The 19304-nt window shown below is 35.3% G+C and overlaps 1 protein-coding gene across 1 annotated transcript in view; it reads left to right on the forward strand.

Annotated features, from left to right (window-relative positions):
• PIAS1 (protein inhibitor of activated STAT 1) overlaps positions 1-19304 on the forward strand; it is a 136144-nt gene that overhangs the window by 66522 nt on the left and 50318 nt on the right. Inside the window, exon 3 of the mRNA XM_019647271.1 lies at positions 18920-19004. Within this exon, the coding sequence (XP_019502816.1) occupies positions 18920-19004 (85 nt within the window). The remainder of the gene's footprint in view (positions 1-18919; positions 19005-19304) is intronic.

Consider the following 19304-nt stretch of genomic DNA (forward strand, 5'->3'; position numbering starts at 1 on the left):
TCTCTCTCTCTCTCTCTCTCTCTCTCTCTCTCATTCCCTCTCTCTCTCTCTTTCAATTTTCCTTCTATCTCACTGGTCATTTCTTCTTACACTTCTTTGCTTATTCCTTTTTGTCTTCCAGACCTCTTTTCAGTCTGTACTTCCTTGTTGATTTTATCTAGTCTCAAGACTTTAAATAGTAATTAAACATTGATGACCCTAAATTTATATCTCTAGCCAAGTCCTCACTCATGAGTTCCAGAGTCTCATCCAACTGCCTATATAAAATCACCATTCATATGGCTATCTCAGACTTAATATATCCAGAAGTAAAGATTGTTCTTCCAAAACAAATTCTACCCACAGTCGTCGTCTTAGTTAAGGGTATCTTCATTTTTCTAGTTGCTCAGGCTAAAATCTTTAGAGTCATCCTGGATTTTTCTCTTTTATTATGTCCCAGTGCAATTAATTAGGAAACCCTGTTTGCTCTACCTTTAAAATATATCCAGAATCTGACCACTTCTCATAATTTCACAGCTGCTACTCTGATCTGAGCCATCGTTATCTCTCACCTGGATTATTACATTGGTCTCTGCTTCTACCTTTGCCCCCCTTTACAACATTCTCAATTTAGCAGCCAGAATGATTCTTTTAAATGTAAGCTAATTATGTTGCTTCTCTGCTTAAAATTCTCAATTGGCCTTCCATGTGACTCACAGTAAATCCAAAATTCATATGATCTAGCCCTCTCTTCATTACCTGTCTGATATCATCATCTACCAATGTTCTCTTTGTTAACTTGGCTGTAACCACACTGGCTTTCTTGCGGTTCCTCAAATACACTGTATGCTCTTAAGGCCTTGGCATGGGTATTTGCTTTACCCGGAATGTTCTTCCCGCAGATATTCACATGACTATCTCCTTTAATTCCTTTAACTCAATATACTAGTATTTTTTATGAGACTTACCCAGACTATCCTAAAGTTCTGTCTCATTCTTTCGAGTCCCCATCGCCCTGCCCTATTTTTTCTATAATGTTGATCACTTTCTAACATTATTTATTATGATATTGTTTATTACCTTTGTTTTCCCGTTAGAATGTTAAGTGCCATAAGGGCAGAGGTTTTTATCTCTTATTCATTGATTAGCCCAAGCACCTAGAATAATATCTTATACATACTAGATGCTCAATAAATATTTGTTGAATGAATGTTTGTGTAGCAAATTTGTTTCATGTTCTCCATTTTATGGCTCTGCTTCCTTGATGTTACTCCCAGTTTTTAAGGCATTATGTAGTTCCTGGCAGTTCCTGGAATCCTTCCAGATTAAAATCTAGCCTAAAAGAGGAAAAGTCTTTGTCCCAACATTTCCAGGAAAAGTCCTGACGTTCACTATGATTGAACTACTTTAAATGCTATGTCCAGCCCTTGACCAATCAATCCTGGCAGGGGAACGCAATGCACTTTTCTGCCTAGACATTGGTCATATGCTCCATTCTGAGACTGGAAATAAAGCCACAGCAAGGTCTATTAGGGGAATAGAAACTGCTGAATAAGTATACAAGAAATGTCTACTAGCTTACAGACCACTGTTTTACAAAAGGTGATCCTTGGGTACTGGTTCCATGGGATCCCAACAGGTGTTATTTGTATATCCCATTAAGTTAGGGAACTTAAATAAGTTTTGTTAGTGTAGAATTTCTTAGGGTTTTAAATATGATGATGTGCTCTGTGAATCTCTTAAGTGGGAGATGATTTATGCAACAACTTCCCAAAATTCTTTGAGCATGGAATCCTTTTCCCTTCAGATCATCTTAAGATATTTTCTCATGGACCACACTCTGAGAAATATTGATATGTTTTCTAAGAATTAGAAAATTAAAGAGAAATCTCATGTAACAATAATAAAATAAAATACAAAAGAATACTCATCAGGACTTATTTGTAGAAAAAAAATGTTTACAGACCCCAAAACTTTAATATATAGAAAGACATAGTCCTTTGAAAGATGTCTGTTTGCAATAAATTTGGTGTAGTTGTAATTAAAAACCCAGTTTAATTGAGAGGGAAGTGAAGGGAAGAGAAGGAGAGCTTTATCAAATTCTAAAATTCCTTGTGTTGTGGGCTTTTTTGATTGCAAGGAAGGATAATACCTCAGCTCACCTAAGAAAAGTTTATTGTAAGAATATATGGGAATTAGAACCAGAATCAGAAAACTATGATTGGGTACTTTCTCTGGTTATGTACATTCTCTCCCTCTATGGCACCTCTGTATCTTTCTAAGCATCTGTTTTGTTTGTCTCTGGCTACAAAGAGCTCTTGAAGATACTTTATGTTCCACACTCCAAATCCTGGAAGAAGCTAATTTGAATTGATTTTAGTTAATGTGTTTCTAATGGATGGATCCTTTCAGGCCTAGTCACTTAATGGTTGCCCAGAAGTCAGAGGATAGGCCACCCTTGGGGAAATTATGCTCCCTGGTCTTATCAATGGCTGTTCAGTGTAGAAAACAGTCTAAAGCTGATTCTCTGATAGAAGGTGTGGGCGGAAAAGATTCAACTGGAAGGGAATTTGGATGTGGTGGGTACCATAACTAAAATATCCAGTATAATCTAGAAGAAAAAATGAGAACAGACAGAGGAATTCTGAAAAAGGGGTATATGCCATAACACTTATATAAAATATGTTATGTATGGCAAAGGTATAGTAATTGAAACTGTGGAACTGGTGCCCAAATAAGCAGTTAATGAAGTAGAAATACAATTTGAAAATGATATAAAAGTGAAATTTCTAATTAGTGGCATGAATTGAATATTAAATTGTTCATGATTACTTAATTAACCATGAAAAAGTAAAATTCCTCCCTTGTAACTTATCAGAAAAATATAAAAATTGTTTAAAGATTTCAATGCTTAAAATGAAACTATCAGGAAATATAGGTTGCATTTAAATAAATGCCTAAATAATGCATTAAAGTGCATAAATAATATTTAAATAATATTGGTGAGGAAGGAAAACAATAACATTTCATTGTGAGGACTCAAAAAACTTTATTACATTAAATGGCAAAATGAGTAAACCAAGGGAAAATACTTAGAATATATGACCACATTATATATCTTTAGTATATGAAAGGCTCTGAGAAATAATTGTGTGTAAGTGCTTAATCCTACCTACCCATCAGATAGTGTTACCCTGGTTCATACACACTCACTTTGCTAAATGACTATTTCACATCTTCTCACTCCACACACTATTCTCTCACGAAGTTATTTTTTCACTCTTTTTGCTGATGACTTGGCTTCTTATTTCTTTTTCACTGAGAAAATAGGACCAATCAAAAGTTAGCTTATAAAAAGTTCCCACTATCAAAAGTACTTTATATTCATCTACCTACATCTCTGACAATATGCTATGTATGTTTTCTCTTGTGACTCTGGATGAACTCTTTGGTCTCTGAACTAAAGCCAATCCTTCCACTTGTGCATCAGACCCCATTTGCCTACTTGTTCAAGGACGTTGCTTAGTAATTCTTCCATCTCTCTCCTACGTCATCATTTTTTTTGTCTCTTTAGATCTTTCCCATTGATATATCTACAGCTTTATGCTAACTTTTCTCATCTTAGCAAACTACTTTTCACCTAATTTCCCTCCAGTCATACCTCCATTCTCTTTACCTTCACCACAGAATTCCTTGCCAGGGGTGTGTTGATTTCACTGTTTCTGATTTCTTGCCTCCCTTTCTCTTGTGAACCTTTTCCAAGTAGGTTTTCGCCTACCCCATGCCAAAGAAACTGCTGCTATTTAGGTCATCAATGTCACTAAAAGCAGTAGTCACTTCTCAGTTTTGAAGCATCAAAAGAAAAAAAATGGTTCACAACACAAAGCTGATAAGGGTAAGAAAAGTAATCGATTTATAAAGTAACCAGAGAAATGCAAATTTTTTAATTTTTATTTTTTTAAGATTTTTATTGGGGAATTGGGGGAAGGGGAACAGACAAGTTGTCCTTTTGTTCTTCAGTCTAGTTGTGGAGGACGTTGCTTCACTGGCCCAAGTTGGCACCATCATTGCGCTCTTCCCCGGTGAGGCAGATCAGTCGCCGGCTTCTGGACGGCCGCTCACTGCGGCTGCTGGCCGCTCACGCTGGCTGCTGGCTACACACGGTAGCCCATGGCAACCCACTGCAGCAGGGGCTGCAGCCTACACCGTTGCCAGCGACTCACGGCAGCCCAGCTCCAGGTTGAGCTGTTGTTCAGCATCTTAGCTGTGGAGGGCAGTGTCACTGGCCCTCATATGTGGGATCCGAACCGGGGCCCTCTGGCATCCCAAGCCAGCTCTTAACCAACGCGCCACTCGGTCGGCCCGAGAAATGCAAATTTAAGACAATGTTTTTTATCTGTTGCCCAGCACTGGCAAGGAAATCTAGAACTCGCATATACCCCTTACTTACATAAGTGAACAACATTCTGGAAACAATTTGGCAACTTGTATAAAAGCTTTAAAAATATGTATATCTTTTGGCCCACCCATTCCTTTTCTAAGAGGATGTCCTAAGGAAATAAAGATCATACAAAAATACACATCCACACCCACACACCCAAGGAGAGAGGAAAAGGTTCATCAAGACATTGGTTCTAGAAGGATAATTTGAAAATAACCTAAATGTACAGCAATAGGAGATTGCTTAAATTGGAGCATATGTGTATACAATAATTGAATGCACTGTAGCCACTTAAAATGGTGACAAAGATATGTTTATTGACATGGAAAGACATAACTTTTTAAGTGAGAAAAATATTCAATGCAATTTTTGTGGGAAGCAATTGTATATTACACTCATGATGTATGTATGTATGTATGTATGTATATATAGAAAATGCCTGGGAGAATAAATACCAAAATGTTGTTTAGCTGCTACTATTAAATAGCAGTTTTACATTTTTTTCTAACTTGCAGTGGTTGTATTACCAACCACAAAAAAAGAAGAAAATGAAGACATTTTTGCAAGAGAGAGAGAGAGAAAACTAACTTCCCAATTATAGTCTGCTTCCTTTTTCTATTTTTGCATTTAAACATTGATCATCAGACTTGGTTCATAGATGGCTGGCTTGGTTTGACCCAGTCCTGTTTCTTAACCCCACTGGACTCAAAATAGCCTTAGAGCCTGCCAGCTGTGAGAGAATAGATGGGCCAGATAAAATATTTACCATATTCCTAGCTTGAGAGTTGCCAAGGAGTCTGTATTCCATTAAGTCTATCAGGATATCAGCTACTAATTCAGTAAACAGAAATAATATAAAGACGAAGTAAATAGGACAGGTGGTTAAACTCCAGAGGAGAAAGAAGACAAAAAGCATAAGCAAGTTTACTGAAAATGAGTATATTTAATAAGCTATAATTCAGTTGTGATAAAATGAAAAGGGGTTTTATAGAGCTACAGTCTAATATTACATGTGACAATTGTTTCCTGTTTCTTAGTGTTGGTAATTTTTATTCCATATAAGTGGAAACATTCTTGTGTAACTTTTGTTGTACCCCAAAAACTTGAGCCAAGTTTTGTGAAATATTTGCCACTATGAAAATTCTTAAAATCTAGCAATAAAACATCACAGCTGTATATTTAATGTGTGTGTGATATTACATTGGGCTTTTTTTTTTACAAGATATATGAAGCAAAGAATTATAAAAGCAATATATACATGCTCAATATGAAGAAAGTTAAAGTTACAAGGAAATCAGTTTTTGGCAGCCTCTAATTGATCTTTTAATGCATACATAAATGTGCTTATGCTGTATATTTCAAGTTTATATCTTGCCCTTTTTCCTCTTACTATTTTATGACTATTCTCAAGTCATTAAATACTGTTTGTTTAAAAAAACTTACCAATTTTACAGGTAAAGTAGTTAAGCAGTGTGAATTTGCTGATAATTAAGTATATGCCTTTTATTGAAGGAAACATTTTCTTTAGCCTTCTGTCGTATTGGTTTTTAGTCATCTAATTGATCAAACTATATCATTTCAGCTGTGTTTTAAACAATTACATAGTTTTCCAGGTTTTTGTTTATTTGTTTGAATAAACCAGAGAGCTCATTAAAGATTTTAAGGCTGACATTTATAGATAGGCACTTTAGTTTCACTTTCTCCAAGATAGCAAGAAATATTCTATAACAGAAAGATGACTATTTTTAGCTTTTCTTTCTGCTGGTGAGGTGGAATAGCGAATATTTTTAGAGCAGTTGAAAGTACAGCCACTTAGATTAGCTCAGTGTTTCTATCATCAGAATCTCAATAACCTGTTTATTTTATGTATCTAGGTTTTACCTTCCAATGTTTTGAATTTATGTAAATTGTAACATGATTCCTCTTTCTCTTGTTAGTCTAATTCATCTCTCTGTGGAACAATATGTAAAACAAGACTTCTAAAACTATAACTTTCTCTCTGCATATTATGATTTTTAATTATAATTATATCCTGACTATTGTGGGCAATCTTTTTCTTACTTACAAAGGAAACATTAGTAATTAATACTTGTGAGGGAATGATTGAAAATGTTCTCCCATGAGCAAAACTAGCCCTTAATATTCATAAGAGATATCCCTCATGACCTTTGTAAATACCATTAATTGTGAACACTACTAGAACATTTTATCTTTTCTCCAAAGTGGAGCAGAAAATGTGATTTCTCTTTGTATCCTCAATCAGAGATACTGACAAGCATACAACAATTCAGGTCCTATTGAGAGGCTGAGGTTCTTTCTGAGGGACACTCATCCTGCATCCCCACAACAGCCAATATTCAAACTCCTCCTATCTTAGCAAAAATTTCAAATTACTATACATTATAGAACTCTGGAGACGTCAAGATTGGTTACAGTGATACAAAACAGTATGGTAATGGATTCACAAATCTGAGATATTAGTATAATTTCCTACTACAGGTAGGAAAACAAAGATCTCATTTTTAAGTGTTAAAATCAGTGACTTAATGAACCATTCATACCTGAACTCATTGAAGTCTGGATTTTGCTCCTACCATGCCACTGAAACAGGTCCAGCTAAGATCATCTAGGACTTGCTGGTTGTTAAATCCAGTTCTCACTTCTTATCTTAACTGACTTCTGAGCATTTAACACTGTCCGCACTTGCTTTGAAATTCTCTCTTCCCTTGATATCAAGGATACCATTCCCCTCTGCTTTTCTTTCTGAATTTTTAGCTATTTCTTCCTTGACTTGAGCTTTAAATGTTGGTACCAGTTCCCCAGGTTCATCCCCTCCCCCCGCCTTTTTTTCCCCCCCATTTTGCTTTAGTCACTATCTTTTAAAGCAACTTTATCAAAATATCCTTGACATACCATTAACTGCACATATTTAAAGTGTACAGATTAATACATTTTGACTATGTGACCTCAGTACCATGATCAAAATAATGAACATCTCCATCACTCTCCAAAGTTTCCTTATCCCATTGGTAACCCCTCCCTGCTACACTTTCCATTCCCACCCAATCCCTAGATTAGATGTGCTTTCTGTCCATATAGATTAGTTTGCATTTTCTAAAATTTTATATAATGGAATCATGGCGTGTATACTCTTTGAGGGTAGAGGGAGATCTAGCTTCTCTTACTTAAGATTATAAGATTTATGTTGTATGTATCAGAAGTTCATTTCTTCTTACTGCTGGGTAGCATTTCATTGTATAGATATAATACTATTTATTCATTCACCTATTGATAGACATTTGGGTTATTTCCAGTTTGGGACTTTTGAAAACAAAGCTGCTATTACAGTTTGGGCCCAGACCTTTGCATGGTTATATGCTTATGGTTTTTTGGGGTAAATTACTTGGAAATGGAATAAGCGCATCATATTATAGATGCAGATATAACTTTTTAAGCAACTGCTAAAATGTTTTTTGACCATATAGAGCCATTTTGCATTCATTCTACCAGTATATGAGCTTTCTGGTGGCTCTCCATCCTTGTCAACACTTGACATTGTCTTTTTAAAATTTTTAGACATTCCAAAATATGTGTATCTCCTTATGGATTTAATTTGCATATCCCAGAATAAGGATGTGGAACATCTTTTAAAGTGCTTTTTTGCCATCCATGTATTTACCTTTTTTGGTGAGGTAGCTGTTCAGATCTGTTGCCCATTTTAAATTTTGTTAGGTTGTTTGCTTTTTTGTTAGTGACTTGTAAGGGTTCTTTATACATTCTGACTACAAGTCCTTTAATGTATATGTGATTTATAAATATTTTCTCCCAGTCTGTGGCTTCTCTTTTCATTCTTTTAACACTACATTTCCAAGAGCATAAGTTCTTAATTTTGATGAAGCTCAATTTATCAATTTAAAAAATGGATTGTGCTTTTGGTATCATATCTTAAGAAATCTTTGCGTAACTCAAGGTCACGAAGATATTTTTTATGTGTTCTTCTAAAAGTTTTATAGTTTTAGGTTTTACCTTTACTAATCTTTTTATTGTGGTTATATATAATATAAATAAAAGTTGCCATTTTATCATTTTAAGTGTATAATTCAGTGCGTTAATTGCATTCGAAGTGTTGTGCAATCATTACCACCATTTCTAAAAAGTTTACATAACCCCAAACAATAACTTTGTACCCATTGGGCAATAACTCCCCCTTCCTCCTTTTCCCCAGTCCCTAGTAACCCCTACTCTACTTTGTGTGTCTATGAATTTGCATATTCTAGATATTTCGTATCAGTGGAATCATATAATATTTGCCCTTTTCTGTCTGTCTTATTAGCATAATGATTTCAAGGTTTATCCATATTGCAGCATGTATCAGAACTTAATTCCTTTTTATGGCTGAAAAATATATTCCATTGTATGGATATACATTTTGTTTATCCATTCATCTGTTGATGAGCACTTGGGTTTTCCACCGCTTGGCTATTGTGAATAAAGTTGCTGTGAACATTGGCATGCAGGTATCTACTTGAGTTCCTGCTTTCAATACTTTGGGGAGGTATATATGTAGGAGTGGAATGGATGGGTCTTATGATAATTCTGTGTTTAACCTTTTTGGGAATTGCCAAATTGTTTTCCACAGCATCTGCACCATTTTTTAATATTCTCACCATCAAGATATGAGAAGGGGTTCCAGTTTCTCTGTATCTTCACTAACACTTATCACTTTGTTTTGTTTTTAACTATAGCCATTCTAGTCCATGTGAAGTTGTATCTGGTTTCGTGTATGTGTTATATGATTTTGATTTGCATTTCTGTAATGACTAATGATGTTGAGCATATTTTCATGTGCTTCTTGACCTTTAGTGTATATTCTTCAGCGAGAGACCTATTCAGCTTCTTTGCCTATATTTTATTTTATTTATTTTATTTTATTTATTATTTTATTTTATTTAAGATTTTATTGGAGGGCCGGCCGAGTGGCTCAGTTGGTTAAGAGCTCACTCAAGAGTGCGAGCTCTGAGCAACAGCGGTTCAATTCCAGGCCCGAGCTGAGTTGCCGCTGAGCTGCCAACAGGTGGCAGGATGGCTCAGCTAAAAATAAATAAATAAATAAATAAAAGATTTTATTGGGGAAGGGGAACAGCGTTGGGGAATTGGGGAAGGGACACAGACAAGTTGCTGTCCTTTTTGTTCTTTCTTTGCCCGTTTTTAAATTGGGTTGTTTGTCTTTTTGTTGTTGAGTTATAGGAATTCTTTATATATTCTAGATATTAAACCCTTATCATATGACTTGAAATGTTTTCTTCCATTCTGTGAGTTGTCTTTTTACTCTCTTTTTAGTGTTCTTTGATGCACAAATGTTTTTAATTTTAATAAAGTCTGGCTTACCCATTTTTTCTTCTGCCTGTGCCTTTGGTGTCATACTGAAGAAACCATTGCAAAATCCAAGGTCATGAAGATTGTTTCCTTCTAAGATTTTTATATTTTAGCTCTTAAATTTAGTTATTGATCCATTTTGAGTTAATTTTTGTATATCCTATAAGGTAAGGGTCTAACTTCATTCTTTTGCCTGTGGATATCCAGTTTTTCTAGCACCATTTGTTGAAGAGACTTCTTTCTCCATTGAATGGTCTTACGATGCCTGTCGAAAATAAATTGGCCATAGATGTGAGGGTTTATTTTTGGGCTCTCACATGTTTTCCATTGGTCTGTATGTCTCTCCTTATAATTTTTTTGTTGAGAACTGGGTGTTTTGAGTATTTTACAATACTATGCTCACTCTGGAAATAAGATTCTCCTCCTCAAGGATTGCTTTTGTTACTTGTTGAAGGCTGCAGCTACCCATTTGTATAGTGACTTTTCCACACTATTTTGGCAAAGTGTCTGTTTCTTGTGTGTGGCCTGTGAAGTAGCTCTTCCATTGTCTCTTCAGTCAGCCTTTGACCTGACAGATTTCCCCAAATGTCTGAATCCAAAAGAAAAATTGTGCACTTCTCTTTGAGTCTTTCTATAGATGCTGCTGGAGAAGCTGCCGAAGTCCAAGGCAGTCTTGAAACAAAGGGAAATATTTGCTGTGGCCTCTCAGGGCACTGCCAGACCAAACGAAATGCACCCCCCAAAATTTTGGAGAACTAAGTCCTTACTGTTCGTACTGGCACAGCCAGCCTCTAAGAACTCAGCCACAGTGAGGCTAAGGAATGGGGGATAGTTTGCTAGATCACTCACACGGCTCTCAACAAATTCCAGTAGTCTCTCTTCATCGAGCACTCCTCTGGTTGCTGTATCCATTCGGGTTCCAGAGTTCTGAAATCATTGCTTCTGGGGTTTTTTCCAGCTTAATTGTTGTTTTTAGAGGTGGGACTAATTCCTGGAGCTTCCTATTCTACCACTTTCTGTAATATCACTTATGAACTATTTTGAGTTAATTTTTGTATATGATGTATATGATTCGAAGCTCCTTTTTTTTTTGTTTTTTTGTTTTTGTCTTGCATGTAGGTATCCAGTTGCTCCAGCACCATTCATTGAAAAGACTGTTCAACCAAAACTTACATAATGTTATAAACCAGTTACCTCGGTAAAAAATGAAGAAAGAAAAGACTGTTCTTTTCAACTAAATTACCTTTGCACCTTTGTCAAAAATCAGCTGTTCGTGTATATGTGGGCATATTTCAAGACACTATTGTGTTCCATAGACCTGTTTTTCGATCATGACACCAACATTTCTATCTATTTAGAATATTAAAACATTCTATCCTGTTGATGTCTTATTTACTGTAGCTTTATAATAAGTCTTGAAATCGACTAGTGTTAACCCTATAGCTTTGTTCTTTTTCAAAGTTGTTTTGGCTCTTCTAGGTCCTTTGCATTTTCACATGAATTTTAGAAGCATCCTGTGTATTCCTAATCTCTCCCCCCACACACCCATCCCCCCAAAAAAACCTAGTTGGGATTTTGATTGGATTACATTAAACCTGCCTGCAGATCAGTTTGGAAACAACTAATATCTTAACAGCATTGAGTCTTCTGATCCATGAACACTGTATATCTCTTCATTTATTTGGGTCCTTAATTTCTCTGAGTAAGCGTGTAGCATTTTTCAGTGCACAAGTCTTTCACCTCTTTTGTCAGATGTATCTCTAAGCATTTCATTTTGAGGGGATGCTATTGTGTTTTTTAATTTTCAAGTTCTGATTTTTGTATGTCATCTTTACCTTGGTAAATTCACTTTTTGTAATAGCTTTTTGTAGATTCTATCAGATATTCTACATAGATCATATTGCCTGTGGATAGAGAGTTGTACTTATTTTCTAATCCTGTGCCTTTTCTTTTTCTTTCCTTGTTGCACTGATGAGAATGTCCAGTACATTCTTGTATAGAAGTGATGAGAGTGGCTTTCATTGCCTTGTTCTTAAATTTTTAGGAAAAGCATTTAGTCTTTCACCTTTAAGTATAGTGTTGGCTGTAAATTTTTCATAGAAATCCATTATTGGGTTGAGGAAGTTGGTGTCTACTCCTGGTTTGCTGAGTATTTTCTTTAAATCAGGAATGGATAATAAATTTTTGTCATGTATTTTCTACATCTATTGAAATGACAGTGTGTTTCTTTTTTAGTTACCTAGTGACTTGAATGTTGCAATGTGTTTCTTTTTTAGTTTGTTACCTAGTGACTTTGAATGTTGAAACAACTCTGCATACCTGGGATAAATCTCCCTTGGTTATGATGTATTATCCTTTATATAGTTGGATTTGATTTGCTAAAGTTTTGTTAAGATTGTTTTTGTTCATGCGCATGAGAGATAATGGTTGGTAATTTTCTTCTCTTAAAATAGACATTTTGTCTTGTTTTTTGGTACTGGAGTAATACTGAATTCATAGAATGAGTTGAGTATTCCCTCCTTTTAGACTTATTTTTGGAAGAGTTTGTCTAGAATTTATATTCTTTCTTAAATGTTTGATAGAATTCTTTGGGGGTTTTTTTAAAAACAATTTTTGTAGAATTGGTATTATTTTTTTCGTAAGTATTTGGTAGACTTCCCTCGAGAAGATAACCTGGGCCTGGAGTTTTCTTTCAGGCACATTTTAACTACAAATTCAGTTTCTTTACTAGATACTGGACTATTCAGGTTATCTATTTCTCCTTGAGTACACTTGGGTAGGTTTTATTCTTTTAAGAAATTTGTTTTTTTCTGAGTTGTCAAAAATTTTGGTATTTAGGTATTCATAATATTCTCTTATTTGCTTTTAATATCTATAGACTTTATAGTAATATCTCCTTTTATTCCTGATATTGGTTATTTGTGTTTTTTCTTTGTCTTACTAGAGGTTTACCAATTTTATTGATCTTCAAAGAGAAGCCAGCTTTTGGTGTTACTGATTTTTCTCTTTTTTTTGGTTGTAGAGTATTCCATTATATGAATATTTATTCAGTCCTTCTATTGATTAATATTTGGCATAAGAATAGTCTTAATGGGAACTGTATAACTAATCTATACGATGTAATTGACAAAACCTTGAGGATAGGAATGAATGGATACAGGTACATTCTAGGATGGGAAGATTAAAGATATAAAGATGTCAGTTCATAATAATTCATAGGTTTACTATAATTCTACTCAAAATACCATTGAGCTTAAAAAAGCATAGCAAAAGAATTCTGAAGTTCATCTAGATGAATAAATATTTGAGTCAATGTTAAAAGTTCTGAAAATAGAAGAATGAATGGAGAGAAACCTAAGATATTAAAACATAATGAAGCTATAACAATTAAAAAATACAGTTCCAGCACTGGCATAAAAAGGCCAATGGGAAAATAGCCCAGATAATAGAACATGATGGATGTAAGGATTTAATAAATGATAAAGGAAGCACACATATCCATCCATAGGGAAGGGAAGAATTATTTAACAAATGTGTTAGTATAACTACAAGCAATTTGGAATAGCACAAATTTAGATTTTTTTAAATATCACATACTAAAATAAGTCCCAGATGAATTAATAATTACATAGAAACAATAGGCAGAAAAAAACCCCAAAACTGAATTGTATATTGATTGAACCTGAGAAGGGGAACAATTAGGATTTACAAAGATGGTTGATAGATTAGACCATATAAAAAGTTACCTTTTATATTGTCCAAAAATGTAGGAAAAGTGAAAAAATATAGCAGCTGGGGAAAATATTGTTAGCAAATTTCCAAGGGTTAATATTCTTATACATGAAACCCTTATACAAATATAAAAATGGGTGTAGGACAAGATTGAACAGTGCACTGAATAGGAAATTAAACAAAAATGGGGGAAATTTCTTAATGCAAATAAACCACTAAGGCGTTTTCAGGATCCACCCATTAAATTAACAACTCCCATACAGGCCAGAGTAGGGTGCAATTAGTAGATGCATATATTGCTAATGGTATTATATAAAATGTTACAACCATTTGAAAATCAGTTTCATGATGTGTCAAGATTTGTAAAAATCTCCATACTTTTTGACCCAAAAATTCCACATCTGGGAATTGATTGCAAGAAAATTGTAAGTTGCCCTGCCCCATTCCAAAAAACAAACATATAAACCCAAAGATGTTCACAGAGTTGTTTCAAATAATGAAAAATTAGAAACAACCTAAATGACTAGTCAAGGGAGTAATTAAAATTTTCACATACCCTGTAGATAGAATACAGTGCAATAATTAAAATATGGTAATAGAGATTATAATTGAAAAATGTAATTGTGATAAAGGTAATTTTTTTAAAAACGAGCTTTCAAATTGTACATACAATTTGATATAAAAACGACTGGAAGGAAATATGTAAAAATGATACGCAGTTATGATGAGGGGATAGTAGGTAATTTTTTTTGTATTTTCTGTGATCCAAAATAATGCTAGGCTGCATTAATAGAAGTATAGCACGTAGGTCAGGGGAGCTAATAGACCTATGTTATGAGAGGAGCATGGGCTTTGGAGATGTGTGGCTCTGAGGTCCAATGATGGTTCTGCTTACCTAGCATGAGGCCTTGACAGTTACATAAATACTTGAACCTCAATTTCTAAATCTGAAAAAGGAGAGGATACCTTTTCTTCATGATTGTTGTGTGGATTAACAATATTAGATGGTAGTTGTTGATAAAAATACTGTTCTAGTCCCATCATGTCCAGAATTATGTATTAGTCAACTTACAAGCAACCAAATCTCAGTGGCACACAACTGAGATTTATTTCTCATTTATGTTATGGCTATGGGTCTGCTCTGTTCTCTTTGCTCTAGAATCAAAGCAGACTGGAAAGAAAGATGGTTACACCAAAAGATAGCTCTTGTAAAGGTCTGCTTGGAAGTAGTACACTTCTACTCATTTTTCATTGGCTAAAGCTCGTGTCTGTGGCACCGGAGGTATACTCCTCCCATGGGGACACAGAGGCCAATACAGAGGGTCTCAAATATTTCGAACAAATAATATATGCTATGACAGTGTGTTCAGTTCTGTCTGTCACTTGAAGGGTATGACAACTTGGGGTGTATCCATAGGAGAAAAATCAGGATGGTGAGTAATTCTGAAATCTCGCCTGATATACAGTGGGTAGAGTCAATGGAGAGAGAGGAACACATTAATATTGTCTAAAATATTTGAAGAATGGCTGTCACTGGATATGCTGAATGACATCAATGGGTAGAAGTTATAGCATTATGTATTTTGATTCAGCGTAAGGGCATAGGAGGAAAGGGGACAGGAAAGGAGCTGGTTGGTGGTTTTAAATACCTTACCGCACCTACATTCTTCAAAATAACTCTATTAGGGTTTGTGTGTATGTGTGTGTTTATGTTTATATATTGAAGGAAACAGACTCAGAAGATCAGTACCTGAGGTCATATGGCAAATATGTGGCAAAACCAGTTGGAATCTAGGTCTACATGATCTCATCTCTTTCCACTAAACTTTGCTGCTCTCTATAGGGCTGCAAGCTTTTTTACAATTAAACTGTTCATTACCAGCCATCTTCTGCCTGACAAAGTAATGGCCACTCTTCCTCATCTCTAAAGTATGAATGTAGGAATTGAAAGGAAGGTTGAACTCTAGATTAGTGGTCTAGAAACTTACTTGATCACATGCACCTCTCGGCAAAATAATTTAGCATATACTATATCTATATCTATATATAGATATATCTTATATATTAACATATTGTATGTTATAAAACAAAAAAGTTAAGATTTTATATAAATTTTAGATACTTGTATAAGTTAGATTTCAGATTTTGTGTAAAAATCTCCACTTTTTAAAACTCCATTTTTACAGGTAGATATTTTTTCTGGTATCCCTATGGATTGTCTTGTGTACCCACAGAGATGCATACCCCCAACATTGGAGGTGATTATTTTAGGTGATTTCTAAGACTTAATTTTTTAGTATGAATATTCTATGATTATATATGGCCTGAATTTTTCTGAAGAGGATGATGGTAGCTTAATTCACTTTTAGGAAAGTTTTTAAATAGTCTGTTATCCAGACTATCTAAAAACGTTAACATTCATAGTGGAAATTAAGCCTAAAAACCACATAGTATAACAAGGTGCTTTTTCAGATAAATAGTAATAACTCTATGAGCATTATAACCTATATATAAAAGAGGTTAAATAGTGGTTATTATAAAGTAATACGCCAGATTCTGTGTGGCACAAGAAACAGCCTTGCTATTTTAGTCATATATTCTCTGTCTAAATCTGTGTGTGTATGTGTCCAAAAGTTACTGTATTCATATATTCTAAAATGAATCTGAAATTTTGCCTAGAGAATAACATGATTTTTTCTACTTGGAAGTTACTTTAGCACTGTTTTAGAATGGAGCCAGAAATCTAAATTAGGCTAAGCCTACTGGACTAAGTGTAATCTTTATGGAGAGATGCTCCCTAAGAAGCAGAGGAGTTACTTGCATTGCCTGACAGAGGAAACGGTCTGCTTTTCTACATTCTGGTCCTTGGTTATTGGCCATTTGCCAGGTTGATACTTCATAATTAAGATAACTTTCTGGTTAGTAACTATTTCTTGGGGATAGATTCTTTAAGAAAAATCCTTCCTATATCACAGAAAGCAGAAGCGCAAATCTAGCCTTTAAAAGATATTCTTATATTGAGATGAAAGAGTAGCAGTGCTCTTTTCCATTTTTTTTTTCTCATAGTGATACATTTGCACAGATTTTTCAGCATGACGTACTGCAGTTTGGTGGTAATTGTAGAAGTGTTACTTGCAAGTAGGATCAAACCCAGCTTAAGTAAGAGAAGGCCAAGTTCAGCTATTTTTTCTGCACCGGTTTAAGCAGCCCACAGGCTAGGAGTTCTTTGGTATTAACTTCTAGGGATCGTTTTGTTCTAGAAAACTACCCTGGAAAAGTACAGTTTAAATAGTTTAATCTGGTATTTCTTAGTTTTCATATTCTTTTGCTCATTCAACAGCCATTCAGTGCTTCTTTGTCCCAAGCACTGAGGAAACATTAGTGAACAAGAGGGATATTTAGTTTTATTTTTTTATTTTTCAATTACAGTTGACATTCAGTATTATTTTTTGTTAGTTTCAGGTGTACAGCATAGTGGTTAGACATTTATATAAGTTACGAAGTGATCCCCCCATAAGTCTAGACTCACCTGGCACTATACATAGTTATTACCATATCATTTACTATATTCCCTATGCTGTACTTTATATCCCGGTGACTGTTCTGTAACTGCCAATTTGTACTTCTTGATCCTTTTACCTTTTTCACCCAGCCCCCCAGCCCCCCTTTCATCTGGCAACCATCAGTTTGTTCTCTGTATCTATAAGTCTGTTTCTGTTTTATATGTTCTTTAGATTTCACATGTAAGTGAAATCATATGGTATTTGCCTTTCTCTGTCTGACTTATTTCATTTAGCATAACATCCTCTAGGTCCATCCATGTTGTCGCAAATGGTAAGATTACATTCTTTTTTTATAGTCAAGTAATATTCTATTGTGTGTGTGTATGTGTGTGTGTGTATACACACCACATCTTCTTTATTCATTCGTCTGTTGATGGAAACTTAGGTTGCTTCCATATTTTGGGCTATTGGGAATAATGCTGCAGTGAACATAGGAATGCATATATCTTTTTTAATTAGTGTTTTGGATTTCTTCAGATAAATACCTAGAAGTGGAATTGCTGGGAACAAGAGGGATACTGACCAGGATTTTTTTCATGTATATAACGTGTATTAAAAGCCAGTAGAACTGTTATAGCTCACAGCAGCATACTGTAGGAATCCCTGCACTGCACTAACCTCTGCATGCCTGTCTGCTCTCTTGCTCTTTTCTTTCCCCACCTCCTTTCCCTTTCTCCCTTTCTCCCCTCCCTCCCTCCCTCCCTCCTTCTTGTAACTCCATCTTTGAGAGAGTGTCCACAGGCAAATTCTGAAGCCAAGTCATCTAAATGTAGGAGAAACTATATATGGTACTTATTGGATAAAACTTGCATGGTGTGGTTAGGTGATGATAAAATTCTTTTTTTAAAAGATTTTATTGGGGAATTTGGGGAGGGGAACAGCGTTGGGGAATCGAGGAAGGGGAACAGTGTTGGGGAATCGAGGAAGGGGAACAGACAGGTAGACAAATTGCTGTTTTGTTCTTCAGTCTAGTTGTGGAGGACATCGCTTCACTGGTCCAAGTTGGTATAATCATTGTGCTCTTCCCAGGTGAGGCAGTCGGTCGCTGGTCATTGGTCAGCTGCTCCCAGCGGCTCCCAGCAGCTCACAATGGCTGCTGGCCGCTCACGCTGGCTGCCAGCCACTCATGTAGCTCATGGCAGCCCACTGCAGCCCCACTGCAGCTTACGCCGTCGCTGACGACTCACAGCAGCCCAGCTCCAGGTGGAGCTGTTGTTCATCATCTTAGCTGTAGAGGGTACAGCGTCACTGGCCCTTAATGTGGGATCCAAACCGCGGCTCTGCTGCTCAGAGCTGGTGCTCCCAAGCGAGCTCTTAACCAACTGAGCCACTCAGCCGGCCTGATAAAATTCTTAATTTGCCTTAAATACTAAATGTCATCTCACCTGTGCAGATCTCAAGCTGTGTGTATTTGTTACATAGCTCAGAAACCATGTACTGTATTTTTAAATGTGTTTGTTTTATTTTAAGTAAAATTAATAGCATATTTTTTACAAGCATGCTTTTTAGATGCAAACATTTATATGATTAGGTAATTTTTTATTAGTGTTTCTTTGAATATGTTTTTTTCCAAATCTAAATCCTGATATATATATCTTCTGGAATTAGCCATTTTTGTGCCTATTTCTGTTATATCGCAACTGGCATATTTCTTATTTTTCAGTGCTTTAATTGCCGTGTTATCTAAACTCTAGAATACATCCCAGTTAATTAAAGACATGTGATAATTCCCCAAGATGTGATTGTTTGGTTGATTATCTATTTATGTTGTGTTCTCTGTTGATGAATTTGAAGGTAATTAAAAGTAAAAATCTTTTTTTCCCTTTAGCATCAGACAACAGCCAGCGCTTTCGAGAAACCTGTTTTGCATTTGCATTGACACCACAACAAGTACAGCAAATCAGTAGTTCAATGTAAGTTGTCTTTAAGTGTACCTTGTAGTTTGGCCTTTAAAACCAGTATTGTCTATAATAAGTGATTTTTTTAAAAAACAGTGTATTAGGTATTAGTGTCATGTAAATATTAGTATTAAAAATACTATTATAGTGTTAGTTACCTTAAAAACAATTATATCTGATAATTTGAAAACCTTTCTGTAGTAACAACAGTATCTTTTTTTTCCCAAAGATTTTATTGGGGAATTGGGGGAGGGGAACAGCGTTGGGGAGTCGGGGAAGGGGAACAGACAAGTTGCTGTCCTTTTGTTCTTCAGT

This window comes from Hipposideros armiger, unplaced genomic scaffold (genome assembly GCF_001890085.2).
Source record: "Hipposideros armiger isolate ML-2016 unplaced genomic scaffold, ASM189008v1 scaffold_110, whole genome shotgun sequence".
Taxonomy (NCBI): Eukaryota; Metazoa; Chordata; class Mammalia; order Chiroptera; family Hipposideridae; genus Hipposideros; species Hipposideros armiger.